The sequence below is a fragment of the Passer montanus genome, unplaced genomic scaffold (genome assembly GCF_014805655.1).
Source record: "Passer montanus isolate IOZ18808 unplaced genomic scaffold, ASM1480565v1 scaffold10, whole genome shotgun sequence".
In the NCBI taxonomy this organism is placed as follows: Eukaryota; Metazoa; Chordata; class Aves; order Passeriformes; family Passeridae; genus Passer; species Passer montanus.
In genome coordinates this window covers 20772511-20798195 of record NW_024356505.1, presented here as the reverse complement: position 1 = coordinate 20798195, position 25685 = coordinate 20772511, and the positions used below count along the sequence as shown (strand labels likewise).

General features: G+C 40.3%; 1 protein-coding gene across 2 annotated transcripts in view; it reads right to left on the bottom strand.

The window, feature by feature from the left end:
- Window positions 1-25685, bottom strand: part of CALCR (calcitonin receptor) — a 166299-nt gene that overhangs the window by 13875 nt on the left and 126739 nt on the right. For both annotated transcript variants that reach the window (XM_039707364.1, XM_039707371.1), the window contains exons 8-11: window positions 12893-13046; window positions 7532-7592; window positions 7363-7429; window positions 4688-4906 (exon numbers count right to left, since the gene is read on the bottom strand). In XM_039707364.1, coding sequence (XP_039563298.1) covers window positions 4688-4906; window positions 7363-7429; window positions 7532-7592; window positions 12893-13046 — 501 coding nt within the window. The remainder of the gene's footprint in view (window positions 1-4687; window positions 4907-7362; window positions 7430-7531; window positions 7593-12892; window positions 13047-25685) is intronic.

The window sequence follows — 25685 nt, the reverse complement described above, 5'->3', positions numbered from 1 at the left end:
AAAAGCAGTCCTATAACCTTAAGGCTGAACAGAAGGAGAAAATATTTCTGCCTGGTTTGGCATTATAGAGGATATTTACTTCCTTTTAAACTGAGAAACAGATGGAATGAATACCTTCTAAAATAAATTGAAATTTCTTACTATTTTTAACAGGCTACTTTTAAATGGGTTAATTTTGTTCTGTATAAGGCTGCATAGAGAGTGGAATGTAAAACTTGGAGGCAGTGTGGATATATATGCAGTCCAAACCCAGGTCTAAAACATTCTACCAGACCAGGCACCTCTGAGCTGCATCCTCCTGCCTGGCAGGGTGGGTGCTGCAGTCCTGAGAGTGCTGCTTGGAAGCTGCTGAGTGGCACACAAGGGATCTCACTTGTAGAGAGAAAGACAGTGATTATTTTTTGTTCAGCAGAAAAAAACCCTTTTCATTTGCCAATAAAAACCAAGGCTCTTATGTTGAATCACATTTTAATTTCTCCTTAGAGGTAGACTTACACATTTAGAGCCTCAGTCACCAAGGTATTAAGAGCACCTTTAGCTGCTTGTGTACTGCTGTTGATTCAGGGGCTGTTCCTCCACCCCTCCCTCACAGACCTCCACAGTGACAGTGCCATTTTATGTAACCTGACAACCTCTAGAAACCTGCCTTGAAGGTGCTGGAGATAGAATGGACAGTTGGTGTAGGGAGCTTGAAAGCTGAGGCTTATTCATCCCCAGGCTGGTTTGAGAGCTCTGTGAGGACTGTGTCTATATATGGGACTAACTGATGCATCATACAGTTAATTTCCTACTCTTCCTTTTTTCCTGTGAGGTGTTTGCTGTGGACCAATGTCAGAAATGAGAAGCTGGGGTAGTGGTCCTCGGTAGCAGAACCTCTGATGGAAACACAGCACCCCAATTTCTTTACAGCCTGGGGCTTCTCAAAAGGTTGTCAGTGGTCCCAAGGATGAAGGAAGCATCAGCTCCAGCTCCAGCACCAGCAAGAGGTGCAGGAGTCCCTGCCAGGTCATCAGGCACAAGCCACACCTCTCTTGCTCTATCCTGGAATGGAGACCTGACTGCAGCTACATGTAGGAGTGAGGGCTGTGCCACTCCCTCACAGGAGGCATTCCCTTTGCCCAGGTGTATAATTTTGTCTTCACTGGGCAGCATGATGGGGTTTTCAGGCATTTGACAGATGTGTTTTCATACCAGAGGTATGAAAAAGAGCAAGGAGCTGGCATATCCAGTACCCTAATGCTTTACGGGCTGAGGGAGTTTGCATCTTTCATGTGATTTCAGCATCATCAAACAAGTTTTGAAAATCAGGTCCTTTAAGGTAGATCTGCAACTCACTGGCTCCTGTGGAGTGCAAATGTTTGCTTTGTGGTCCTAATTTAGGAGCTCTGTGAAATAAGATAGCTGCATGTGTTCATCAATGCATCTACAGCACCCCAATCCATGCACATAATTCCAAATGAGATGTGCTGGTTTTGTGTAGGGTAGAGGTCAGTTTTCTTCACTGTAGCTGGTATGGCGTTATGCTGTGGATGTGTGCTGGATACAGTGTTGATAATGCAGGGGTGTTTTGGCTATGGCTGAGCAGGGCCTCCAAAAGTCAAGGCCTTTGCTGCTTTTCATCTCACACCACCTTGAGTGGGCTAGGAGTGCACAAGGAATTGGGAGGAGACACAGTCAGGAGAACTGAACCCAGCTGATCCAAGGATTATCCCAGATCATATGGCATCATGATCAGCATATAAAGTGGGAGAAGAAGAAAAAGAGGGATGTTAGGATTGCTGGCTTTTTTTGGTCCCAGGTAAATTTTTACGTGTGTTGCAGCCCAACTTCCCTGAGGATGGCTGAACAGCTGCCTGGCCATGAGAAGGTGAGAATGAATTCTGTATTTTGCTATGCTTGCATGTGTGGCTTTTGCTTTGTCTACTAAACTGTCTTTATCTCAACTTATAAGTTTTCCCTGTTTTCACTTTTACCCTTCCAGTTCTCTCCTTCATGCCAGTGCAGGGAGTGAGTGAGTGGCTCTGTGGGGCTGAATTGCCAGCTGGGCTTAAACCACAATGTAATGTCTGAAATGTCTTTCTCTTGCCTGGTGTACTTTTAATTTTAGCATTCTGGAGACTAAAGAGCTGATATTGGTGATGGTAAGAAGATATATGAACCTTCACATTTAGAGGATTAATGGGAAGTTGACTAGCTGGTCAGGAAAAGTGTGTGCATTCCCATTTGCGGCACAAAAGCCAGCCTTCCATTTTTTTATCATTTAGGTATCTGTTCTTTAGATGTGTTAAGAAGAATCTGGCCTATTGTGTGAAAGACACATGCAGTAGACATTCAGTGTTTGTGAATTGCTCATAACCACATTTGAAAACCAGCTTCTGCTTAAACTGTTGACCAGTGATGATACCATCACAAAAAGAGTGGGTCAGATGAAAACCAGACTTCTGCTGTTATTCAGAAGTGACTTCAGCAGAGTAAACCCAGCTTGTTGAGAAATAAAATAAAGTAAAATAAAATAATATAAAATACTGGTGTGCTGTTTTTCAACCTGGAAAACCATTCTCTAAAAGAAATACCATTACATGGGGTTGTCTTGTGAACAAATTCTTTCTTATCTTCCATCCTCTGAGTTTTACAATAGACTGCAGTGCTTGTTTGCACCATTTCTGCATACATTAATTATATAACTAACACATCAATCCTTCATGTTTGCTTAAAGAAATCATGTACTGTGAAAATCTGCCTCTCTGTTATAGAAAAGGCATGAAACTTTCTCATTTAAGCAGTGCAGAAATGAAGAATGTATAACATTTTGCACCAAAAAAAGATGGGTAATTTTTCCCAGGATGCCTGCTTGTATATGACTGAATGCCATGAGCTGCAAAACCCCAGAGACTCTGGCTGGTGTCTGCACAGGCTGGCTGTGCTGTGGGTCATGGGAGCACAACAGCTAGAGGGGAAACACAGCCATTACACAAGCTAATACAGTATCTGCTAATTAGAGAACCAGCCCTAGAAGAAAATGAACACCAGAGGAGTGATTATACAGCTGGCGACCGATCTTAAATATGCATACAAAAGAAGTTAGGGAAAAGATTAAGAATGTTTATTTTAGGTTACTGGTTAAAAATCCAATCTAAGTGGAAAAGGGAGGATTGCAGTTGGCTGCAGCCAGCAGGACAACTGCACAGCCCTACAAAAAAGGCCAAATTCTAGCAGCCAGCACACAGAGATTATACTGCAGAGGTGTCAAGAGTTCTTCTGTGTGAGCAGAAGGAACCCATCAGGGATGAAACTTTCCTGCCTTGGATCCCTCCCTCACCCAACCCCCTTCATCAGTGCAGCCTCCATTTTAACCTAAGTTTGGTGATTTTCTGTTACATAATGATCACAATTAGAATTTTTAATTAAGACAATTATAACCGGTTTTGCAATGCTCCAACTGCATGAAATTTAAAAGATGTTTTAAGAATAAAGTGACTATTCTAACACTCTGTCTTATCCTAACTTGTTAGAATTGCAATCAAATAACTTGTCACCAAAAAACTAATTTGGAGATATTCCTTTATAACTCTTGTAAATGAAAAAGTAGCAATACAGGCAACAATAGAAGAAACAAAGCTGTCATTCCTTTTAAGCAGAACTGTAATATAAGATGTCATACACTTCAAAAGCAGACCTATAACTTTAGTTATTCTACCCATGCAGCAGCAGGAGCACCCACAGTTTTGAAGGGATAAGGATGATAAGCAGGCTATATAATCTGGCAGGGTTCATAGATTTTGGTAGCCTTATTTACAATTTCATTTAAGGAAAAAGCACTACTGATTTTTAAAGCTGTCTTCTTTTCTTATAAAAACATTAAAATAATCTCTCCACTTACTCCTTCCATATGTTATAATTTCATTTAAGGAAAAAGCACTACTGATTTTTAAAGCTGTCTTCTTATTAAAACATTAAAATAATTTCTCCACTTCCTCCTTCCATATAAATGGAAGCAAGAAGTTGGTCACCATATTCACTCATGTTGACCACTACTCACAAAGGCATTGAAAAGCTGCCTTTCCTAGTTAATATAGGTCTGGATATATTTCAGTCAGTGTACCAGATAGCCCAGCATTTAAATGCATTTTGGTTTGGCTTGTTTTGTTTAAAAACACCCCAAAAACTAGACTTACTGAATGATGTTTTTTTTTTTCAGAGTGTTTTTGAAATCAAAATGTCAGCCTGATAATTTAAACTGCCTAATAATGGAATTATAACTCCTAAATGAAGCTTAGTGTTCTCTGGTTTTTCTTTTGTGTGTTGGCATTCCCTCTGAACAACAGTCTGCTAAGACTGCTTATTTTAATATTAAGGTCACAGCACTAGTTTTAGTCAATTTGAGCACTTCAACAGAAGTAGTGGTGGAACATAAAAGCCATCTGCGAACTCAGTTTTCTCTCCATAGTTTAGATATAGTGTGAACTGATAATTTTGGTGACTTATTACATTGTTTCCTCTATCTTGTCTCTGTTCTCTACACAGTGGTGCTGCTTGTGTAAATGCAGATAATCCAATACTGTGAAATGGCTGGAAAATAACTGCAAACCCAGTTATTTCAGCTTCAGGGCAAAACCCCTGGCAACAGTATCTTCGAGAAAATTAGCTTAACATCAAAAAATTCAACTACACTGAAGCTGCTCCATACCTGGTAATGCATTAGTATGTGCATGATGTAATCATAGATTTCTCCAGCAAGTCGGTTTTCTGGTCTCCAGGGAATAATAACAAACTGAATTCCCAGTAAGGGCACCAGGATTAAAGTAGCTCTGACAGCTTTCATATACATGTTGGACTCAGCACGGTGGGTATCTCTCAGCTTTGTCACCAAAACTCGGACAATGTTCAGCAAAAAGAAAAAATTGACCTGCAAAAACAAAGCTATTGTAGGTGAAAGCAGTCAAATTAAACAGACATTCCAAATAAAAATGTCAAACACATAAATGACGATAAAGTGTAGCTTTCTAGCTTTATTGTATCTTATAATGGGCAGTTCCTTGGCAGTCACGTCTTGGAAAATATTTTGAATATTTTCAGGAAAGGTCTATTAAGCAGCTGTACATGCTTTGGAGCCTGCATGGATACTTCAGGCAGGCAGGGGTCAGTTCTAGGATGCACTGGATGTTTTGACACTGATGTGGGCAAATTCAGGGTTTCCAGGGAACACTAAATATTATTTTCATACTGGAAGTTTAAATGGGGTGGACAAATTGTCCCCTAGAAATAACCACATCTCTGTCCTGACAACTGCCAAGCTCTTTTGCCAGTTGGGATAAACTCCAGTATGTCCCCAACACATGGGACCTATGGGAGCACACAATTTCCCTAAGGAATATGCTCCATGCACTAATGCTTCAGACTTGTGTGTGAGCAGGGGTGTAAGGCTCCTTTTGAGGAAAACCTAGGGCATCTCTTGTCTCCACCAGACTGCAGGGACCCCGTGGTACTCTACCCACAGGGAACAGGTAACTGTTGCTGTCTCAGGGCAGAAAATTTTGCCCCTGATCCTTATGATCAGTGATACCAAGTAGTTCAGCATCTCCTCTCAGTTATTTCTGGAAATCTGATCTCAGCATAAAGTAACCTGCCCTTGACCCTGGCTTCACAGAGAGCTCCTTGTGGGACGTGCTGAGAGCCTGCAGGAAGAGGGAGGGCAGACCCAGGCTGGTAATGAGTTCAGTGGTTACCCTGTGGACGTCCCTGGATCACAGACTCCTTGGTCTCCAGTGTGCTCAGATCACTCATTTCCACTCTGCTACAGTAAAATCAGGCACTGACACTTTGAAACTTTAATAGTCTTTATTTTTCCTGTTAATTTTTTGAAATAAGTATGCAAATGTATAACTTCCACATATATTTCAAGAGCACAAATCACACATCCATCTATCTATCTATGTATCTATGTATCTATGTATCTATCTATCTATCTATCTATCTATCTATCTATCTATCTATCTATCTATCTATCTCTCTATCTCTCTATCAGAAATTTCAGTTGAATTTTTTCAGAACAGTGAATCAGCAAGCTCTGGTAAAACTTTTCATCACTTTTAAACTATACTGGGAGACCTTTCAACTGTTTTACATTTGTGCTCTACTAGAAAAGAGGAATAATAAATTACTTCTGAGGTCCCAGTCAACATTAAATCTAAACCTTATTCTCCATCCTAGTCTGACTTCACTCACTCTGCTTAACCTTCACTTTTAGATTTTCTGAAAGTAACTAAAAAGTCAAAGAAAGACTTCACAAAGTTAAAAACCCTCAGCTCTTCTGAATCAGTCTGCCACTATGGGATTTTTTGTAGCAAATCAAGCAGGATATACTGTAGACATTGACATCTTCATAAGAAAAATAAGACTGGAAATGGCATAAGCGCAATACAGAAATAATAATGTCTTATTTTGAAAACAGCTAAAGATTGCTCTTTTTCCATAATAGTTGCTTCTCTTTTCTTTGTGGCCGAGATATACAGACTGGGATCACAATGACAAAAATAAAGGTTAAATGGCCTCTCTCATATGGCAATTGGCATTACAATAACAGATACAGTTGAACCAATAAACCCACAATAAATGTGATTGTATGGGACCAACAGACTACTTATAAGGCAGGGAAGGATGGGCTATTTCACATAGCTGATGTTAAGGACTACTTCTCCACTAAAGGTAGAAAGATTTTTTGTTTTTTCAGCTATGATATGGAAAGGTATTTATTCAAAGTTTTCCAAGTACTAACTGTGCTATTGTTCTCTGAGGCAATTATTGCAAGTACGTCCACGCAGGTGTTTGCAAGTAAGAGGCAGATAAAGAGACAAAAGTGCATCTTGGGTGACACAATGACATGAGCTTGGGGCTTGGGTTGAGTAAAACCCTTTCTGCACCTGTCAGGAAGGTCAGGGTTACCATGCCCAACTGCACAAATGGCATACCAGATGATTTATGTATGCACATTGCCAAGCTGCACTTGGAATCTTGTCCTCCTACTCAAACAGCCCAGCTTGAGTTCTTTCCCTGGACTCCTTTATTTCCCTACCTTTGGAACATACCAGCTCAGTGACCAGAAGAACCCATGCTGAGCAACCAGCTCACCCCAGCTAAGGCACAGTTAAATGATTGATGTCACTTAAATGCAGAGTATTCCTGTCAAGTCCCACAGGAAAAAAGTGTTGTGAGCCTGTCCTTTATAACACTGAGTAGGGAAAACCTCTACTTACTTCTGGGTTTTGACCAAAATGCTTATAGTACAGAAGCTTCAGATTTTGTTCAGGTAAGCAACCTTTCTAAAATACTTATTATACTGTTGATAGCAAACAATATTCTTACCAATAAAGCTGCCATTACAGGTCCATGAACAATATAAAGCAAGTGTGTGTCAACACTCATCCAGCAGCTGGAGGAGAAATACAGCATGAACATTTGTTATTAACTTGAATAAAATTTGCTGCACAGTTAAACAATGCTAAATTCCTTCAAAAACAGATGTGCTACTCACTTATCATTGAAGTATCTGGCTCTTGCAACTGCATGAATGGATGCTGGCACTAAAGGGAACCCTGAAACGATTAAATTTATAGATCAGTCTTGGTATTTGTTTAGCTTGAATTTCATGTGTGTCACACACTAATAAGTCTGTTGTTCACAAAACATATGGATGTGAAATCACATCTTTCAGGAAAGACTTTATCCCATCACACCCAGATCCTGGCAACACCTCAATGATAAGATACAAAAGAGATTAACATTCAAGGCAGGCCAAAAGGAACAGCAAAACCCACAGACCCGGCTGTCCTGTAGTGTCTCAGAGCTGCTGCCAGGCTCCCCTGCACTGCTGTGGCTTTTGCAGGGAAGGGTGTGAGCAGGGAGTGTGGGAAGGATGTAGGGATCATTCTGTTCTCAGAGGAGTCTTCCCTCAGGGAACCAGGGACACTTGTTAAAATCATGTAAATAACTGTTGAGCAAGAGAAGGGCACATTGACTTGCATGCCAGATTATGGAGCAATAAGAAACAGAGTGAAGAGTTTCTCTTTTGGAGCCAATGTCATGAGAAAGTGTTTGGAGCTAGGAGGTTTTTGGGTAATGGGAATTTGTGGTATCTTCTGTAGGTTCTCAGCATCTGTGCAGCCAAGCCACTCCATGTAGCTTTATCTCCACAGGGAGAAGAGATGTGACTACCATAAATCCACATAATCTGACTTATGTGTGACACCTCAGAGGAGGCTTTGATGGGGACCTGATGGGAGAAAATTTGCACTGGGCTTGGCAACATGCCATGCTTAAAAAAATGGAAAGCTCAGGTTCTTATTCCCAGCTTGAAAGGTTCTTCCTTCAGCTTGCTTAAAAGTCATATCCCTTTCCAATATGCTAGAAGCCTGGAACTGGGGAGCCTCTGCCACGGTGCTGAGCCCAGTTTGTGCAGCCTTGCACATACAGACAGCTGGACACGATCTGCTGCCTTGTCTGTCCTGTGCAGAGAGCTTGGCACACACCTTTGGTGCTACTGCTGCCTGTTCTCTATGAACCACGGACATTTCTACTGAGCTTTGGATATTCTACAATTATAAATTAAAATGTGTGAAAATATCCTATTGATACCATGATTAATCATGGAGGGACTAAAAGATCGTAGCTCCTGGTTTTTTCACATGTTAGTGGTTTCATAGAAATATTTAGAAGAGATGGAGGATCCTTAGCCATATTGTGGGGAGTGAAAACAAGGTCCTAAGATACATAAACAGGACACTTATAGGTCCTAAGATACATAAACAGGACACTTATGTTTCCAGGCATCTTGAAGCAATAGCTAATAGCTATTTACTCTACTGCCAAAAAAAAAAAAAAAAAAAAAAAAAAAAAAAAAAAAAAAGTTCTTACTAGAATTCTCCTTGGGAGGACAGTGCAGCTGTGGGAGAACAAACTGGATTGCCTTCTCCTTTATATGTTTTTAGAAAGTGATTCCTAGGCCTCTGGCTGCAGAATTACCATTTTGGGTGATGATGCGCAGCAAAACAACAAAAAGCTCAGAATGAAAAGAAAGGAGCTTATGACCTCAGGGTGAGCTCATGGGATTGACAGCTTGAGAAAATAATTTTGATTGGGAAATGGAGCAAGTCCAGGCCAGTTTTGTTGGAAGATTGAAATACAATTTTTAAGGGGCCTTTCTGTAATAGCAAAACTTCTTCAGCTGAAAACTGTGGCCTGAATTATTGCACGTAGAACATGCCATATGATGTAAAAATAGCTTTTTTCTTCTGCTAAATGCATTAGTCTGGGATATTTGGCTCAACAAACTCAAAAGCAAATCTCAAGAAAGTGGAAAGTCCTCATTAGCTGGTTACAGGCTAAGAAGTTCATGACTCTCTGAAGCTCAGATTTCCAAGTGCAGGCTGGATGGGCTGTTCTAGGGCTCAGTGTTGCTCATGTAAAGGGCCAAAAAGCAGAGAGTAGCAGAGAAGTGGAGCATCAAAGACTGTGGGGTTGTGGTTACATGTACCACGGTCCCACCTGCACACGGTGAGCAGTGAATACTGCAGAGAAGGTCCCCAGCCATCCCAGGGACTGATAGGACACATCCCTTTAGGTCATGCCAGGTCTTGCCTTTACAGCACAAACTAGCAATTAGGTCAGTATTCCCGGTACAGTTTGGAAGACACTCAAGTTTCAGCACTGTCCAAAGAAGTTATTCCCTTTTCACTTTTATGTGGGTGAAGCTGCCTGAAGCAGCCAGAATGAGCAGTACACTTGCACACTGTTGATACTGTTTCCTTGTCCTGCCCAACGGTGATTTCCTGACCCAGGGAAACAATAACAAATAAGAAATGACATCCACAGCAATGGATCCCAGAGAAGGGGTCAGCTGATGGCATCAGCCTCGGAATACATCTGCCCATGCCAAATTCCATTCAATCGCCTCAGACCTTTTGTAGATATTTTTATATTTGTTCAGATTTTTAGTTTTCTTATAAGACTGTTTTACAAATAGTGGTCATTAGTGGTTTCTCCAAATAAAGTAGGACAGATCTTCTTGCATAGAGATTAGCAATAGCAATGAATAATGAGTGGCTTTGTTTTGGACATTTGCCTTGGTCTCTTGAATTGTAATTCCGAGCACAGCCTGCTCTGGTTCCTCTGTGTTGCTCTTTGGAGAAATGTGTCTCTGTCCATTGATTAACATAGATGGATGTTTAAAGTTAGACTGTATTACCACTCCTTCTGGAATCAATGGAATTACAGTGATTCATACAACTTAAGGGGTCACCAGATTGTTGTAATCAGACCATTTTGCTAATAATAATAGTATAATAATATTTCTGTCTACTTTAGTTAGGAGGTGCTAATCATCACCTTTTTTCTTTCCTTTTCTTTTTTTTTCTTTTCTTTTCTTTTTTTTTCCCTTTTTTTTTTTCCAGTTTGCGTGTGTGTATTTGGTTTTTTTTCCAGTTTGCGTGTGTGTACGTGTAAGTATTCATCTAGTTTAATAAAAAAGACTGCAGACACCATTGTCAAGAGTTATGTCCATTTTTAATAACTTTTTCCTCCTCAAGATATCACTGCCCTATTACCACTGCCACTACCCTCTGTTTTTGGGGCAGCTCTCAGATATTGATGTGTGTTTTATCAGGTAACTTCCCTGAATTCCCCACTATGCTTCTGGTGCTGTTCTCAGCACTACTACAGCTGGCTCATTAGCTGAGATTGCAGGCTGGATGTCACAGGTGCATTAAATTGCACTGCCTAAATTGAATGGGACCAGAAAAAAAAAAAATGTCTGTGACCATATTGCTCTTCCACAATTGGATATAGAGTGACACTATTTTGGGAAGCCTTATTCTGTGAGACATGAAAAAGCTTTGTCTGGAAGCAAATGTTTAAAATGACTTGTCACATTGGGTTGCTGTTTCACATCCCTATGAGACTTTTTATATTGAAATATTCTGAGCTATGAGATTTTTTGTGGTAGCACAGCTGCTTGCTCCGAGAGGACTCAGCTATTTGGATTTTGGCAACGTCCAGAAACTCTAACTTGATTTAGGGCTCTTCAGGAAGGTTGTCTTCATTTAAGAGCTGATAATGTTTCACATACTTATAATTCCAAAAGCATTAGAAGTGCCTCTCTTCTTAGAAAAGATGCCATTCTCATAAGAAAAAAGAGTGCATGCTGGTGTTCTCATTAAGAAAAAACCCAACAAACAAACAAAAACCATCAAAGACAAATTATTACATGCCTGGAGACTGATATCTGGCACTACAAAGTATATAAACTAGAAAAATTATGTTAATTTTCTTGGTTTGTAATGTAGGCATCCAGAATGCACTATGCCTTCTATTGTAAGAGTAAAGTAGATGACCAGATTTTAAAATGAAAATCCAGATAGGGGATAACTTTGCTGATACTGCCTATTTAAGATGAAATATCAGATGCCTAACTTGTGTCTTAAGATCGTATTTTGAATTTCTTCAGAATGTATCGAACTGGGTAATTTTCCTTTAATCTAATTACCTAGTTATCTAATTATCTATTTATCCAATCGAAAATTTCCTAATTTTTCTTGGTTTAAGCAATAGGACTATTTTTCTCTTTTCCTGCTGTAAATGAAATAATCTTGAAAAAGTACAACTTCACCAAAGAAGATGGCAAATATAGAATAAATTGTGCCTGCTTCAGACAGGATTGCAGGAACATCCCTGTGTGCAGTGGGACAGTGTGTAAAGGTCCATTATTTGCTGTTTTGCTGCACCAGTGGTTTCAAGATAGGGGAGATGCCTTACCAGAAATTGGAATGAGGCCAGAGATTCATGGTTGCCAAATTGAAAAAAAGCTCTTGACATTGATTTTCTGTCAACACTGATGTGGACTGGATTTAAAAGAGTGATTTAAATGCAAAAGATTAATTGTAATATACTGATTATATTTATATGGTCTTTTATTGGACCAGATAGTCCAAAGAAAAATATCTGCTGCTACCCATTAAAAAGGCAAGGGATCCCTTAGGAAAACAGAAAACAGAGGAGAATGCATATTCGGAGATGAAGAACCAAACCTAGTCATGGTTCTTGGGCAGTATGCATGTGACCACATGCTGTTGGACAAAACCAGTCCTGACAGCAAAGCCATTACCTACTTAGTAGGTAAAATCAATTGGGCAGTATGCATGTGACCACATGCTGTTGGACAAAACCAGTCCTGACAGACCTACTTAGTAGGTAAAATAATTTTTTTTCTTTTAAAACAACATATGCAAAAATGTATTTGATACTGCATTCACTTCCAGAGAAATTCTGCTTCCTCTTTGTATGCTGTGTAGTGCTTCACTCTGTGAGACACAGATACTGATCTTTCCTCTTGATTCCAGGAAAATGATACTTTATAGGTACTGTCACACTTTCATGTTTTTGCATATATGTGACAAAAATAAAAACCTTTGTATGCTGTGTAGTGCTTCACTCTGTGAGACACAGATACTGATCTTTCCTCTTGATTCCAGGAAAATGATACTTTATAGGTACTGTCACACATTCATATTTTTGCATACATGTGACAAAGATAAAAATTTTTTCTTTCAGAAAAGAAGTATACTTGAATAGAAATATATTTTCTCCCATAGCTTTTCTTAACAGATCTTAAGTATTTCTTTCTGCAAATCCCAACATGCAGCAAATTAAAAATACTTTGTTCTGCTGTTTTTGTAAGTTTCTAAGCCCATGTTGCTATATGCACTCAAATTAAGGGTTCAAGAACTCAGCCTTAAGCTATGATCTAACAATATTAACTAGATTGTAAATGAGACATAAGTGCTAGAAGAATTCAAAAATCTGAGTGTACTGACCACCTTGCTACAAAGGGTGACATACATACCCCAGCCCAAGAGGTAATACCAGTGCAAACGCTGCTCTTCAGCAAACACTGCCACCACGATCAGCGTGTGAAGATAAATGCCTTCGCAGAGCATCCAGAAGTAGTTGCAGCCCAGCATGTACTGATGAAAGAATTGCAGCACTTTGCAGCTTACCTGTTAGACAAATGAGAGAAAGTCACGCACTTGACCAACATTTTGCATTTAAGTAGGCAAAGATAGATGTTACTGTTAGGATATAAGAAGCAAAGGGGAACAAAAATTCCCAGCTCTTTCTGGTTTTTGGGTATTTTTTTCAGCACCTATCAGTGTGAAGGATTTCAAATTTAATAAATGAGATGAACTAAAGTAATGAAATTGAATTAAATTAATTAAATTAAATTAAATTAGCCTGGAGAAAAGGATACTCAGGGGTGACTTTATCACTCTCTACAACTCCCTGAAAGGTGGCTGCAGTCAGGTGGGGGTGGTCTGTTTCTCCAAGCACAGTGGCTGCAGTCAGGTGGGGGTGGTCTCTTTCTCCAAGCACCAACTGAAGGAATGAGAGGACACAGTCTCAAGCTGTGTCAAGGGAAATATAAGTTGGATTTTAGGAAAAAGCTTTTTACAGAAAGAGTGATAAAATACTGGAATTGTCTGCCCAGGGAGGTGGTGGAGTCACCATCCCTGGATGTGTTTAAAAGAAGACTGGATGTGGCACTTGGTGCCATGGTTTAGTTGAGGTGTTAAGGCATGGGTAGGACTCGATGATCTTCCAACCTAGTGATTCTGTGAGTCTGTAAATTAAATTAAAACAAATTAAAGCCCTCACAAAGTAGAAGAGAATTATGATAATAGTACTCCAAAAAATACCGAAAAATGAAATATTTCCTTAAAAACTCAGTAATTTGATAAGGTTTTTTTAGAACTGAAACAACCCACTTGTTCTGGGGGTCAAAGGAGAGCTGTGAAAAAGACAGTAACATCTAGCTCCAATTTGGATTAATTCCTTTTGATCAAACTTTTTAAAGTTTTCTCAGGTCTCTCTTCTAAGCCAAAGTCATTTACGCTTTAAAGAGGCCCCAGCTCTGAATGAATTCTTTTGGAAAGTGCAAGCTTTTGTGGCAGCAGAGATTCTTTTTGTAGGGTACCAGGGATACTGTCTTTACCACTTTGTGAAGTGACAGCTTTGCTCTATTTTGATGAAATAACAAACTGACATGTGGAGCTACATGGAGCTGGTGAAGTGGTTCCTATGCATGGTTCAGACAAGGCTGCAGACAGAGACCTTGACAAGGGATTGTGGCTACACATTTCTGGGAAGCCGTGGGCAGATGGTGGAGGGAGCCATGTTGTGTCCACTACGGGAGTGCCAGCTGATGAGGGATGATGCTGCTCCTCTTCTGAATGGGTCTCATGACCATTTGCTTTCTTAGGGACAGCAGTGAGGTCCTCCACCTGGACCTCCTTGTCACCACAATCCAGGAGGGCCTGGAGGAGTGGCAGGCAGTGCTGTGCTGACGGAGACCCACTGCTTCTGGGGAGAACCACATGCTACCTGGAAATCTGATGTGATGGCAATGTAACAGTCACCGTCTGTGGCCACAGGAGAATAAGGGCCTGGAGGAGTGGCAGGCAGTGCTGTGCTGACAGAGACCCACTGCTTCTGGGGAGCACCACATGCTACCTGGAAATCTGAGGTCATAGCAGTGACGGCAAAGTAACAGTCACCATCTGTGGCCACAGGAGAATAGCTATTTCCCTTAACTTCTGGAGATGTTTTCCAAGCTGACTACCTGGGCTGTACAAGACATCATTAGGATTCACTCATCTCTTTCAAGAGACACTTTTGCAGTTCAGCAGATAGGGGACTGCATGTTTTGTATTTGTCTGGACTGCCCCTCTGAATCAGAAAAATCTCAGTCATCCAGACAACCTTCTGTTGCCAATTTCCAATTACCCAAACGTGTGTATTTAGTTCTGTTTCAATGTTTGCAGTGCAGGTTTGTGTTCATGAAAATATATGTTTATTGATAGCTTAGGATATAGGATTCTGACAAGATTAGTGTGATGAACTGTTTTTTCTTTTCTAGTAGTTCATGATTTCTTCTCACCATGCAGGACAGCACAGACTGTTACATCTTTTTTCCACACTGTGGCTGAACAGTTCTTAAAAGTGTGTCCAAAAAGAGTTGTATACTGAACCCAACCCAACCCAGTCAACAACCACTATCACTACCACCAAAACAAATGATAAGATGTATTTGCTCCTTTTTTCTGTGGGCAAAAGTGTTCAGTAAGGTTCTTATATCATTCCCGGACTGTTTTTCACAGGTCTGGGTCCATATGTTTATTGTCTTGTTTCCTAGCTTACACTCAATGCAGCCTCCTAGCTGGTGGCTTTCCTTTCTCCCTTCTCCCCTTATTGATCACCCATCCATACCCGGGCTGCCTTGCCTGACAGGCACTTCCCTCAGTCTGCACACAGATTCAGGTGCCCTCCCTGGCATCAGCCAACCACCCTGGCCTCTAAAACGTAAGAAAATTTCCTGAGCCATCACAGCAGTTTTCTGTGTCTGAGGTTTTGGCTGGGCCAGTGTTGTGTCTCCTTGTGGAGGTCTCCAAGGAGGAGCTGCAGGTCAGATGGGCCACCTGAGAGCTCAAGGCATCATTTTCCTCATGGCTGTGGTGGGAATGACTCAGGGTGCCTGCATGTTGCACATGGGCTGGTCCTGCTCTTGCCAGGGCCAAATTGTTCCAGCGTTCCGTCCAGTCACCTGGGCTCTAGGAACAATTAGAGGAGGAGCTGAGCGGAGATGGTGAGTTCTGCAATTAAATCCATGGTACTTCTCAAGTGTATAATTTTGACTTAATTATTTCCCTGTTTCATACTGCCCAACTGAAAGGAAGGGGGCTATGGAGGATCCCTGCTCCTCTTTTCCTCTTTGTATGCACTGCTCTGCAGCCCTCTGAGCAGAGACTGACTGAACATACCTTCCACTAGAATCACGTCACTCTCTGCTGGAACTTGTATCTGTAGCTCAAACAGATGAACATATAGAAAAAACATTCCCTGACAGCTGTAGTGCTAAATTCCATTTATTTCATTTCCCAACATTTCTTTATTTTGTGTACCCTCCATTTGAACTATGACTTGTGGCTTCGAAAATGAAATCTTTTACTTATCCTTTAGAGCAATGGACTTGCAGAAAACACATGACTCTTGAGGAACTTAATAACTTCTGATGTAATAAGTTAGGGTAGTAACAAAACCCTTGGCAAAGAGTAAAGGATTATTATGACTAGTACTTTCATACACATCACATTAATTTGGGAATTTATGTGAAAAATTTATTAAATTTTAAACACAACTGTGCATTAAGATAAGATGTTAAATTCATATTATTCAAAGCAAAAAAAAAAAGTCCTCTTTGGATGAGGCAACAAATGCAGTGTGTTTCAGCTATGGCTAAGTGATGCAATGGAAATATTTTCCTGCAATAAAGAAACTGTTTTTCTTTGGTTAGAACAAGTAAAAGAGATTTTTCAGTAAAAAAGAACCTTTTACTGATAAGAATTGGGTTGGTAAAAATAAAACATGACAGATGCAACCAATACCTTGCTGTATATTAATCTTAATTGAGCAAATAGCAAAAATAGTAAATTTTATATAGTGTTTATTTTTACAGAAGCCAGTAAAATAAAACTGCAAGATGATACAGAAGCAGATTTTCCACCTGTGCAATGCTTAATAACTGATTGTTTTCCTTACTATAATTTATAAATCTTTAATATCATCTATAAATACTGATATCTATAATTTATGAAGACTGATATTTTTGCTATGAGGGTGGTGAGGCACTCAAGCAGGTTGTCCAGAGGAGTTGTAGACTCCCTGTACCCGCAAGTGTTCAAGATCACATTGAGTATTAGAATTAGATGGTCTTTAAGGTCCTTTCCAACCAAACCATTCCAAGACCTATGACTGTTTCAAGATTTTATGACTGGTAACTTTGAGATAAAAACATGTGCAAAAGTTTATTTTCTGCTGAAGACAAAACTTGTGTTTTAAGTTCTTTGAGGCAGAGGCTCTGTCCTTGCTGTGTCTTGTACAATATGCAGCACAGTGAAATCCAGGAAAGGATTATTGCAGCACCTTCACACTCTAAAGGGGAGTTAAAAGTCATGAGCTCTTCAGTCTGCAACCTGGTGTGCAGGTGACTGAAGCTAGTGGGTTTTAATTCATGAGCAGCACAGGCTGAAAGGAAATAGCAGGTCCTTTCTAGTGCACCCCCATAACTGTTGCTCAGGCTGGCATCCTGAACAAAGGAATAACAAATACTCCACTTTTCGACAGCCTGGAAACAGGCAGCACTGTTCTGCACTGTTCTGTGGATGGCTATAGCAAGGTTAAGTGTGAAAAAATTATCAGGAAAAAATTACCAGCCCTCAAAGTCAGCCTTAAAAAAGCAGCTCCTTTTGTGCTTCTGGAAGGATGGCTAAGAATGAATATCTTTTGGCAGAATGCAGTGTGGAAAGAAACTCAGTCTGTGAGCAAGGAGGCTGCCTCTGGACACGTGTTTGCACTGCATTGATGAGCACAGAAACTGAGAAAGGTTCTCTAGAGATCTGCAGGACAGCATCCAAGAAAAAAAGGAGTCCATTATTGCTGATTTTCCTTCCCCATAAAAGCAACCTCCAATGACTGCAATGATTGTGGCCTAATTACTCAGGGGCAAAAGGGGTCAGTAGGAATACAGTTAGTCATATTCCTCTCACTTACAAATCTTGCAGAGAGTTATGGAAATCTTGTAAACACCACAGCTGCAGTATGCAACAAAAGCACTTCAAAAGGATTCTGGAATATTTCCCAGAGGAGAAATAAAACAATTTACTCTCCTTTTACAAGAAAAAGATAGAAACGGTGTCTATGATGTTTTGCAGGGCATACTGGCATGTTATAAACACTTTTAATGTTCTAGTCCTGCCAAAGGAGTCCCAAAGGTCCATCTGCCTATGCAGGACCCTACAATTGCACAAAAATGTAATTGGCATAGTGCTCTCCTCAGCTAATCCAGCAGCCTTTCATCACATGTACTTGTCATTTCTCTCTAAGGCTCTCCTTGATTACTGGTTGATAGCTTATGAACAGAAAACTGCACCATTAACTGTACCATTTACCCTCATAGGGGCAAGTCAAGTAAAAACTCTTGGACTGCATAAACCCCCATAAACCCTTCACTTTCAATGATAATAACAAAATTCAATATGAAATAAACCTCCTAATTGTTTGAGAAAGTTTGTCCTAGTAATTCAGTCAGAGCAAAAGGTTTGACTATGTTTTGGCACAGCAAAGCCTTACAGATTTCTGTGTGTGCCCATTCCTGCAGTGCTCTCCTGGGTAAAGGAACTCAGGTTGGCAGGCTGGGAGGTCTGTGTTTTACATCAGTGCTTGTCAACTGCAGAGAACCTGCCCTATGGAAAGCAAGTACGGGAAAGCCCCTCAGCTTGCAGAATGAAAAGTCTCTTCTCCAAAGCTCACTATCCATTGAAATGCCCCACACCGACATTTCAAATAAATTGCTGAGAACAAGCCAGCCAAGGTTACAAATTTTAAACAAGCCAGCTATATGAGCCATCACTACAGCTGTACACTTTTTTTTGGTTAAAGGGAAATAAACATATTTGGCCTTACTATCCTAGTTCCTTTTCACCTCTGGGAAACCTCTCCAGTGCATGGCAGCAAATGACCCTCCTTGAAAAGATTACAGCTTGCCATGGAGGCCAGATATGATTTATTCAAATTCAATTTGAAGGCAATACAATATATTCTCAAACATTCTAAACGTAGCACTTTAAAGGAGTAGCTTCAAGTTTGATTACGGCTCTGCCTTAAAAAATGGTGCTTTTTTCTGACTATTAGAGCACTAGTCTATGAAAATATTCTTTAATTCCAAGTATCCATATGTTACACAAATAAGCAATAAAAGTTTTTTCCAAAGCAAGACTGTGCTAAGTGTTGTAGCTGTAAATCACTGGCTATCAGAACACCACACCATTATGCAATGTATCTGCAATGAGTCATCCATTAAACTGTGTTCCAGTCAGAAACCTGGCATACTGGGATTTGGAAGATTAACGTTTTAATATACTTCTTAATCATTTACAGAATGAAATGTACACAGTTCTCAGAGGGCTCCCAGGTTTTGTGTTACAAGATGGCAAAATATGAAATTAAACAACAGGGGATATTCTTAACAGCATGTGTGTCCATGTCTATGCTATAGCAAAGTAGGCAGCCCAGATTTACACATTCTGGACAGGAATTAATAAGGCTACATCTGCACATACCTGAGTCCTGGCTGCTGTAGCAATAGTTCTCTCTGGACTGCAGCTTTGAGCTCTGCAGGGCCAGAGGGGTTCTCACAGCATATCTGGCCCTGTCTCAGAGTGCAGTGGCCACTGGGTCCTCACCTGCAGGATGGCAAGAGTGACCCAGGGTGTGAGGCAAAGCAAAACAGCCTCCCCATTCCCTAGGGGTTTTATCAGCTTGGTTTCTGAGTGGTGTTGCCAGAGAGAGGAAGTTTTTTAGGGAGCCATTGTAGATATGACCCTGACTGATGGAGGAGAGTAGATAGGCCACCAAAGAGGGAGAGAAAACAAGGGCAGGGATGTGTAAAAAAAAAAAAATAGCACAAGACAGTGCAACCTGCTGTTCATTTGGACAGGATCTGTTGCCACCTTCTCCCAGTGGAGGGAAGCAATCCCTGACAAAAAGGGTTAAGAGCTCCTGCTATTCCAGGCACCTGTCCTCTACCATAACACTCGAGCAAGAGCCACAGGCACAGGACAATAGGACAAGGCAGAGTTACCCAAATCTGCATCCAGGCATTGAGCCCTGAGCCAGGGTAGTTTAAGTTTGCGTGGAGTATATCTAACAGTCAAGTGCACCTACCTTATGTTTGAGGTGTAAGATCTAGACCTACAAAAGCATTTCCTGGGGACTAGGTGCATTTTGATGACATGGATATATCCACTCACGACTCAGTTAAATGCTCCAGGAGTTTTCTAATGATACAACTGGGATTTGTGATACCAAATATAGACACCCAATCTATCTCTCCTGTAATCAAAAGATAATGATAGAGATGATGGAGATTATAGTAAAAAATACCTCATCCAACAGTATATATCTAAAATAAGCCAGATGGATAGTACCCTGAGTGTAACTTTGTCTATCTTTAGCATGGGGTGACTAGGCCAGCTGTAAGTGCCTGCAAAACAGGTCTCCAAATGTAAGATGTGGCTGACCTTAAATGTTTATGAGTGTTTTAATTCTCTAGATGTACTCAGATGCTGCTCCAGTGTCTTTCCTGGGGTGACCTGCTGCTAGGTAGAGCTGCCAACCCCTTCAAAGGATGTTGAGCCAAGGAGATGCCAGAAAATTGCAAAGTCAGTCAATTTGGTGTATAAGCCACTCAGAGGTGAGATGACCTATTATTGGCCAATAGCTCATTCTGCCAACTAAATTTAAAGGTCATGTGCATAACTAACCCAAGTCTCTTGATGTTTAACTCCTACTGAAAGTCATTACTTTTCTTCCGTACCCTTATTCCAGGTTTGGCTGTCCTCACGTAAAGGCACTTTGATGTTCTTTCTTTTTTTTTTCCTCTTCTGAGTCAGGCTACTTCTGTTTGGTCTTAGATACCTTCAAGAAACACAAGGTAACCAAGGGTAGCAGGGGCATGGCTGAAAATGGGCAATACTGCTGGTCTGCACAGCAGTCATTGAAGGGCACGTCTGACTTCATGGTATAGATGTGCAGGATGATGTAGTGCCCCTGGAGAGGGCACTCTGCATTTAATTCACCTGACCTGTTTTAGCCACCTACTTTAGAGTGAGGTAAATTGTCTCAGTTTGAGAACACAGTTGCCTCTACAGGAAGCACTGCCATTTAATCAGACAAATCCCAGCAAGGAAAATAGCTGTGGCAGCATGGTATCAGGGAGAGTATTGTGTTTTGGAAACATTATGGTACTGTCCTTCTGAGGGGAATTATTTTTTGAAGAATCCAATGTTTTTAAGGATTTTTAAATATTTTTGGGCAATTCATACTCAAATTTCTCTCATTTCAGTTAGACCCTTTTAAAGGCATACTGCAAGAAAACCTTGAAGAGACATCTTGGATGTTTCTATGTATAATTGCTTTATATTCACAGAGAAATATCAACACCTGAGCTGCTTACATGTTCTATGAATGTGGGAGACCTTGTGTAAAAGAGAAGTTCATCAGGATGTGACATGTCCATACAGTGTAACACAGAATCCATCAAAAGGCAACTGTTAGCATCTGCACTTGTTGATCTGACATTTAAGGAGTGGCTACTTGACATTTTCTATGCCTAGAGACTAATGACATATTATTATCTATTTAACTTTCAGTCCCTCAGATGCATTGGAGACAGTGCAATTGACAGAAAATTGTGGTTGCCCAGGTACTATCCTAAATTTTTACGTCATCTTCACTTTGTCATCTCTCCCATCTCTTAGGAAGACCAAAAGAAAAAATGAAAAAAGCCTCAGAAATGCATCTAAGTCAAACACAATTCCATACTGTGGAAGATGAATAGCCTTTTAGAGATTGTTACAGCTCAGATCTGAGGGTAAAGTAAGCACACCTTTTTGAGCAGCAGTTCTGGAGATATGTAATGAATTTCAGCAAATCTAGAATTGATTCACTCATCTTGCATAAAGCAAAAGTGTGTGCTTTGCAGTGTGTTCTTTTCTTCAATAGCGTCATGGCTGTGAATGACCACTGTTGCTAAACAAAAGAATGACAGCAAGAACTGGGATGCTGAGATTCCACTGAGTTTGGGAGCAACTGTGCTGGGAGTGCTCACTTCTCACTGCCACAATGACAGAGCTTCAGGGTGCAGAGATGCTGCAGATGCATAATGACAAGGCAGAATGACAGCTTAAACCTGACTTTTCACAGATATTTTCATGTGAAGTTTGGACTTGTACCGGGCATTCGAGTGCAGGTGTACCTCTCCTGAGCAGAAAAATTGCAACAGAAAACCTGGGAACGAGCTCTGGGATTTGATGCGTTCCGCTTCTGGGCAACAACGCATTTTGCATTACAAGGTTCTTTCTGGAAACACATTTCTGGAGGAAATGGCACTCAGGCTCCTAAATAAGAGGCCGTACACAGGATCTGATAGAGTCTGAGTGATTTTAACACAAAAATCTTTGGCTTGAGCTACATGAAAGCTATCATCTCTCCCTTTCTTTGTGGATGAGGGCACAGATAGATAGAGTAGGAATTTCCTTTCCCTGTCACCTCTGTGATCACCCCTTCACAGACACATGAACATTGAAACTGTACTTGCTTGCACCTCATGGGCTCAGCCACCACAACTGTGAACCTCAGCAATGTGATGTGGTGCTTTGTTCAATTCAAAAATTCTTCTTAGTGGGGACAACTTCTCTCTGACTTTCACATTAGTGCCAAATCTTCCTGTCCTTACTCTCATTCTGTTGATTTCAGAATTGACCAGGTTCTGTGTCACCTCTTGGTCTCTAAACTGGCTGCTGAGGATAAATAATCTAATGGAAGCAGGATGGAGGAATAGATGTACTAAGATAAAAGACTTCGGAAATGCTTTGACAGTGACAGAAATTTGTGGAAATAGTCACATGAAAAAAAGAATCAAATTATGTAACAAGAATTGCACCTCCTGAAGCTCTACCCCAAATATAACACATGAAACAACTCAGAAGATGGAAGTGCCCCTTTCCTTGTGGATCTCCACTGTTGCTGTTTCCAGGGAGGTCTGCTGGAACAACTAAGGAAAAAAAGTCACATGTGAAACAATCACATGGAGCAGCAGTTTTGCCATTTGTTGTCACTGATATAATTTATGAGAACCACATTTGATAAAAAGATGTTTTAAACCCCCCCATGCTCTGCCAGGCTAGATCAGCAGGAAATGAAAGCAAGAAGAGGTGAGAAAATAACATTTGTATGGTAAAAAATACTCAAATTGACACGCTTCCCAAAATGCTGCAAAATCTCCTGTGCTTTCTTGTCTTACATTGCCTCTCTATTCCTTTAGGAACTTGGCAATACCAGTATTGGAACCCCATAAATCACAATAACTATTCTTTTACACTTGTCATCTGTCCACACAGCCCAGTGTTTTATTTCTACTGTTATGCTGTAATTGTGATAGGGAGGAAAACCTAACATGATTTGGCAGTAGTGGTTTTCACTTTAATTTATTAATGGAGAGATTATTTATAGTGTTCTAGTGTCCACAACAAAGCTAGAATTTTTAGTATTGCTACTACCATGGCCTTGCTTTAAAACTTTAATATTTGTGGACAACAGCCTTTGTGCTCTCTTGGTCTAACTAATAATGCTGAAAGCAGTAAGATGCTTATAAGATCTTAGTGCTTAGAAGGCTTGCTTGTTCCAGGAGATGGGTCTTGGGCAGTACAGATAACCAAATGTCCCTTGTCATCCCACCTCATGCTCACAGTGTCAGCAAACTTAGTGAAATGCTTGCAAAGGGAAAGGGACTATGTCTCTGGCAGGAAAGGCTCCTGCCAGAGACACAGAGTGCGTGTTGCACCATCAGCTAGGGTGGTAAACTGGATCAAGATATTTAAAATATATCTACATCTACACAAGGAGGGAAAAACAGCCTCCATCCTCTCACCCCTCATGTTCAAGGGCTAAATTAGTTACAGGTGCTGCCAGCAGGAAATGAAATCATGCTGCATGTAATTAAACAGGTATTGCTTTGGGTTCTTCCATACCAGGTCTGACACTGAACCCATATAAGAGGGTGAACAGATTGTTTATACATTAAGGCCTAAAGAAACTGTGTGGCAATGAGATGGGACTTGACAGCGGGATTGGAATGTGCCTGAATGGATGCTGTGTCCTTACTCTCTGACATAATGTGGCCAAGCATGCAACCCCACACAGGGCTCCTAAGAACTACTAGTGGAACACTGGCCCTTGCTATAGCCTCTATAAAACTGCAATCAAAACATAAACTTTTACACCATACAATGGCAGGTGAAGAGGCTGCATAAGAACCTGCAGAAAGAAGAGAGCAGATATTTCTACTAGAACGTGAAAGAGAAAAAAAAATACAGTAAGATCTCTGCCTTTGTGGAAGAGGTTCTAATTACCGAGACATTACTAATTTGTGACCAAACTTAGCCCCACCTAAAGGCATATTTATATGATGCCCATGGAGCTGATGGATTGCTCAGTTTCTGGCTACCCCTTCAAGCATTAGCTGTCGATTCTTTTTACTCCCATCAGTATGAGCATTAAAATGACTACTCCTGTGGAATACAGAAAACAAAAAATACAGATCTAATGCATAAGACTGTATTGAGAGATTTGGCAGCAAGAGTTTTATTTATATTTCTGGAGATTTTAATGGAGAACATAATGTGCTGTCCACGGATCACCCTTCTACTGTGGGTCAGTCTCATTTGGGAAGGTGATAGATGATATCTCTTCCTATGAATGCAGTTCCAGTAACAGCATAATTAATGCAGTTCCTAGTTCAGATAAAGCAGTGAAGATTTTCAATATATGTAAATAAGTGTTCATACATGTGTCCTGTTTATTTTTGTTTAAATGTGTTTGAACCTTGTCCATTGCTTCTTCATTTCTTGCATGGCCACCTGGACTCCAATAATTTTTTTCCATGGTTTCAGATCCAGATAAATGTGACAGAAAGAGAAACAGAGAGAGAGAATATTGTAAAACCAGAGAACATGAAGTAAATAAACAAGTTAAGATTATTATAAAAGTGGCTTGACTTACCATTTTACATGAGCAGAATGATCATCAAAGGATTTAACTCTTAGCAGCAATGTGAGTAAGGATGTGGTACAGACTGTCCTCAATTAAATGATACTTTGGATTGTCTCATGTCATTTCTCCCTGGGTCACAGGGAGAATGGGGCTGTCTTGGAGTTAGGAAGTTTCCTCTCTTGCTGTCTTGCTCCTCCTGACTCCTCTCCTTGTTATTTAAGAGATTGTCCTTTCTTCTTTCAAAATTATATGAATTTGTTGATATTCTCATAAATTATGAATCACTGGAAGTATTTTCCCATGGCATTTCACATTTAAAAACTATTGTGAAATTTTAGGTAGGGAAAAAAAAAAGCAGGAACTATTGGGGTGCAAACACATTTATTATTTTGCAGAATAAATACCAGCAAGTTCATCTCAGTTTATGGCTGTTATCTGAGTGGTATCCACGATTGCTTGAAATTCAATCTAGACATTTCAGTTTTTCTGTATATACAAAAGGTAAGAGCCATACATACGTGGGCCTGTGAAGCTCCAAAGATTTGCATGTAGAAAGTGGATAAGTGCAGCAAACTAGAGGAAGTCAGAAGCAGTAATCTTCAAGTGGACTTATTAAATCAGAGAGTGCAGCAGCAGTAGAAAACACCCAAGATGTAAAGCTTTCATTTGCTCTGATAATAAGCATCAGCATAAAAATATTATGGGAGTTTTTTGTACTTTTTTTAGTCTTCATCTACTCTATATAGAGATTTTCTGTAATTTCATCATATGTTAAAAAATGTGCTCCTGTCTTTCTTTTCCCAATCACAAACTTAAAATTTTATTATGTTACTAGTAAGGTAACAGAATATATTTTCTAGTAAGTCTGGGAGACTTAGACGATATTAGCAGGTTGCCTCACCTCCTTTTTATTATTTTTTTTGGTTTTTTGGGAGGGAAATCTAGAATGTGAGGCAAGATCAAGCAGAGAGTGT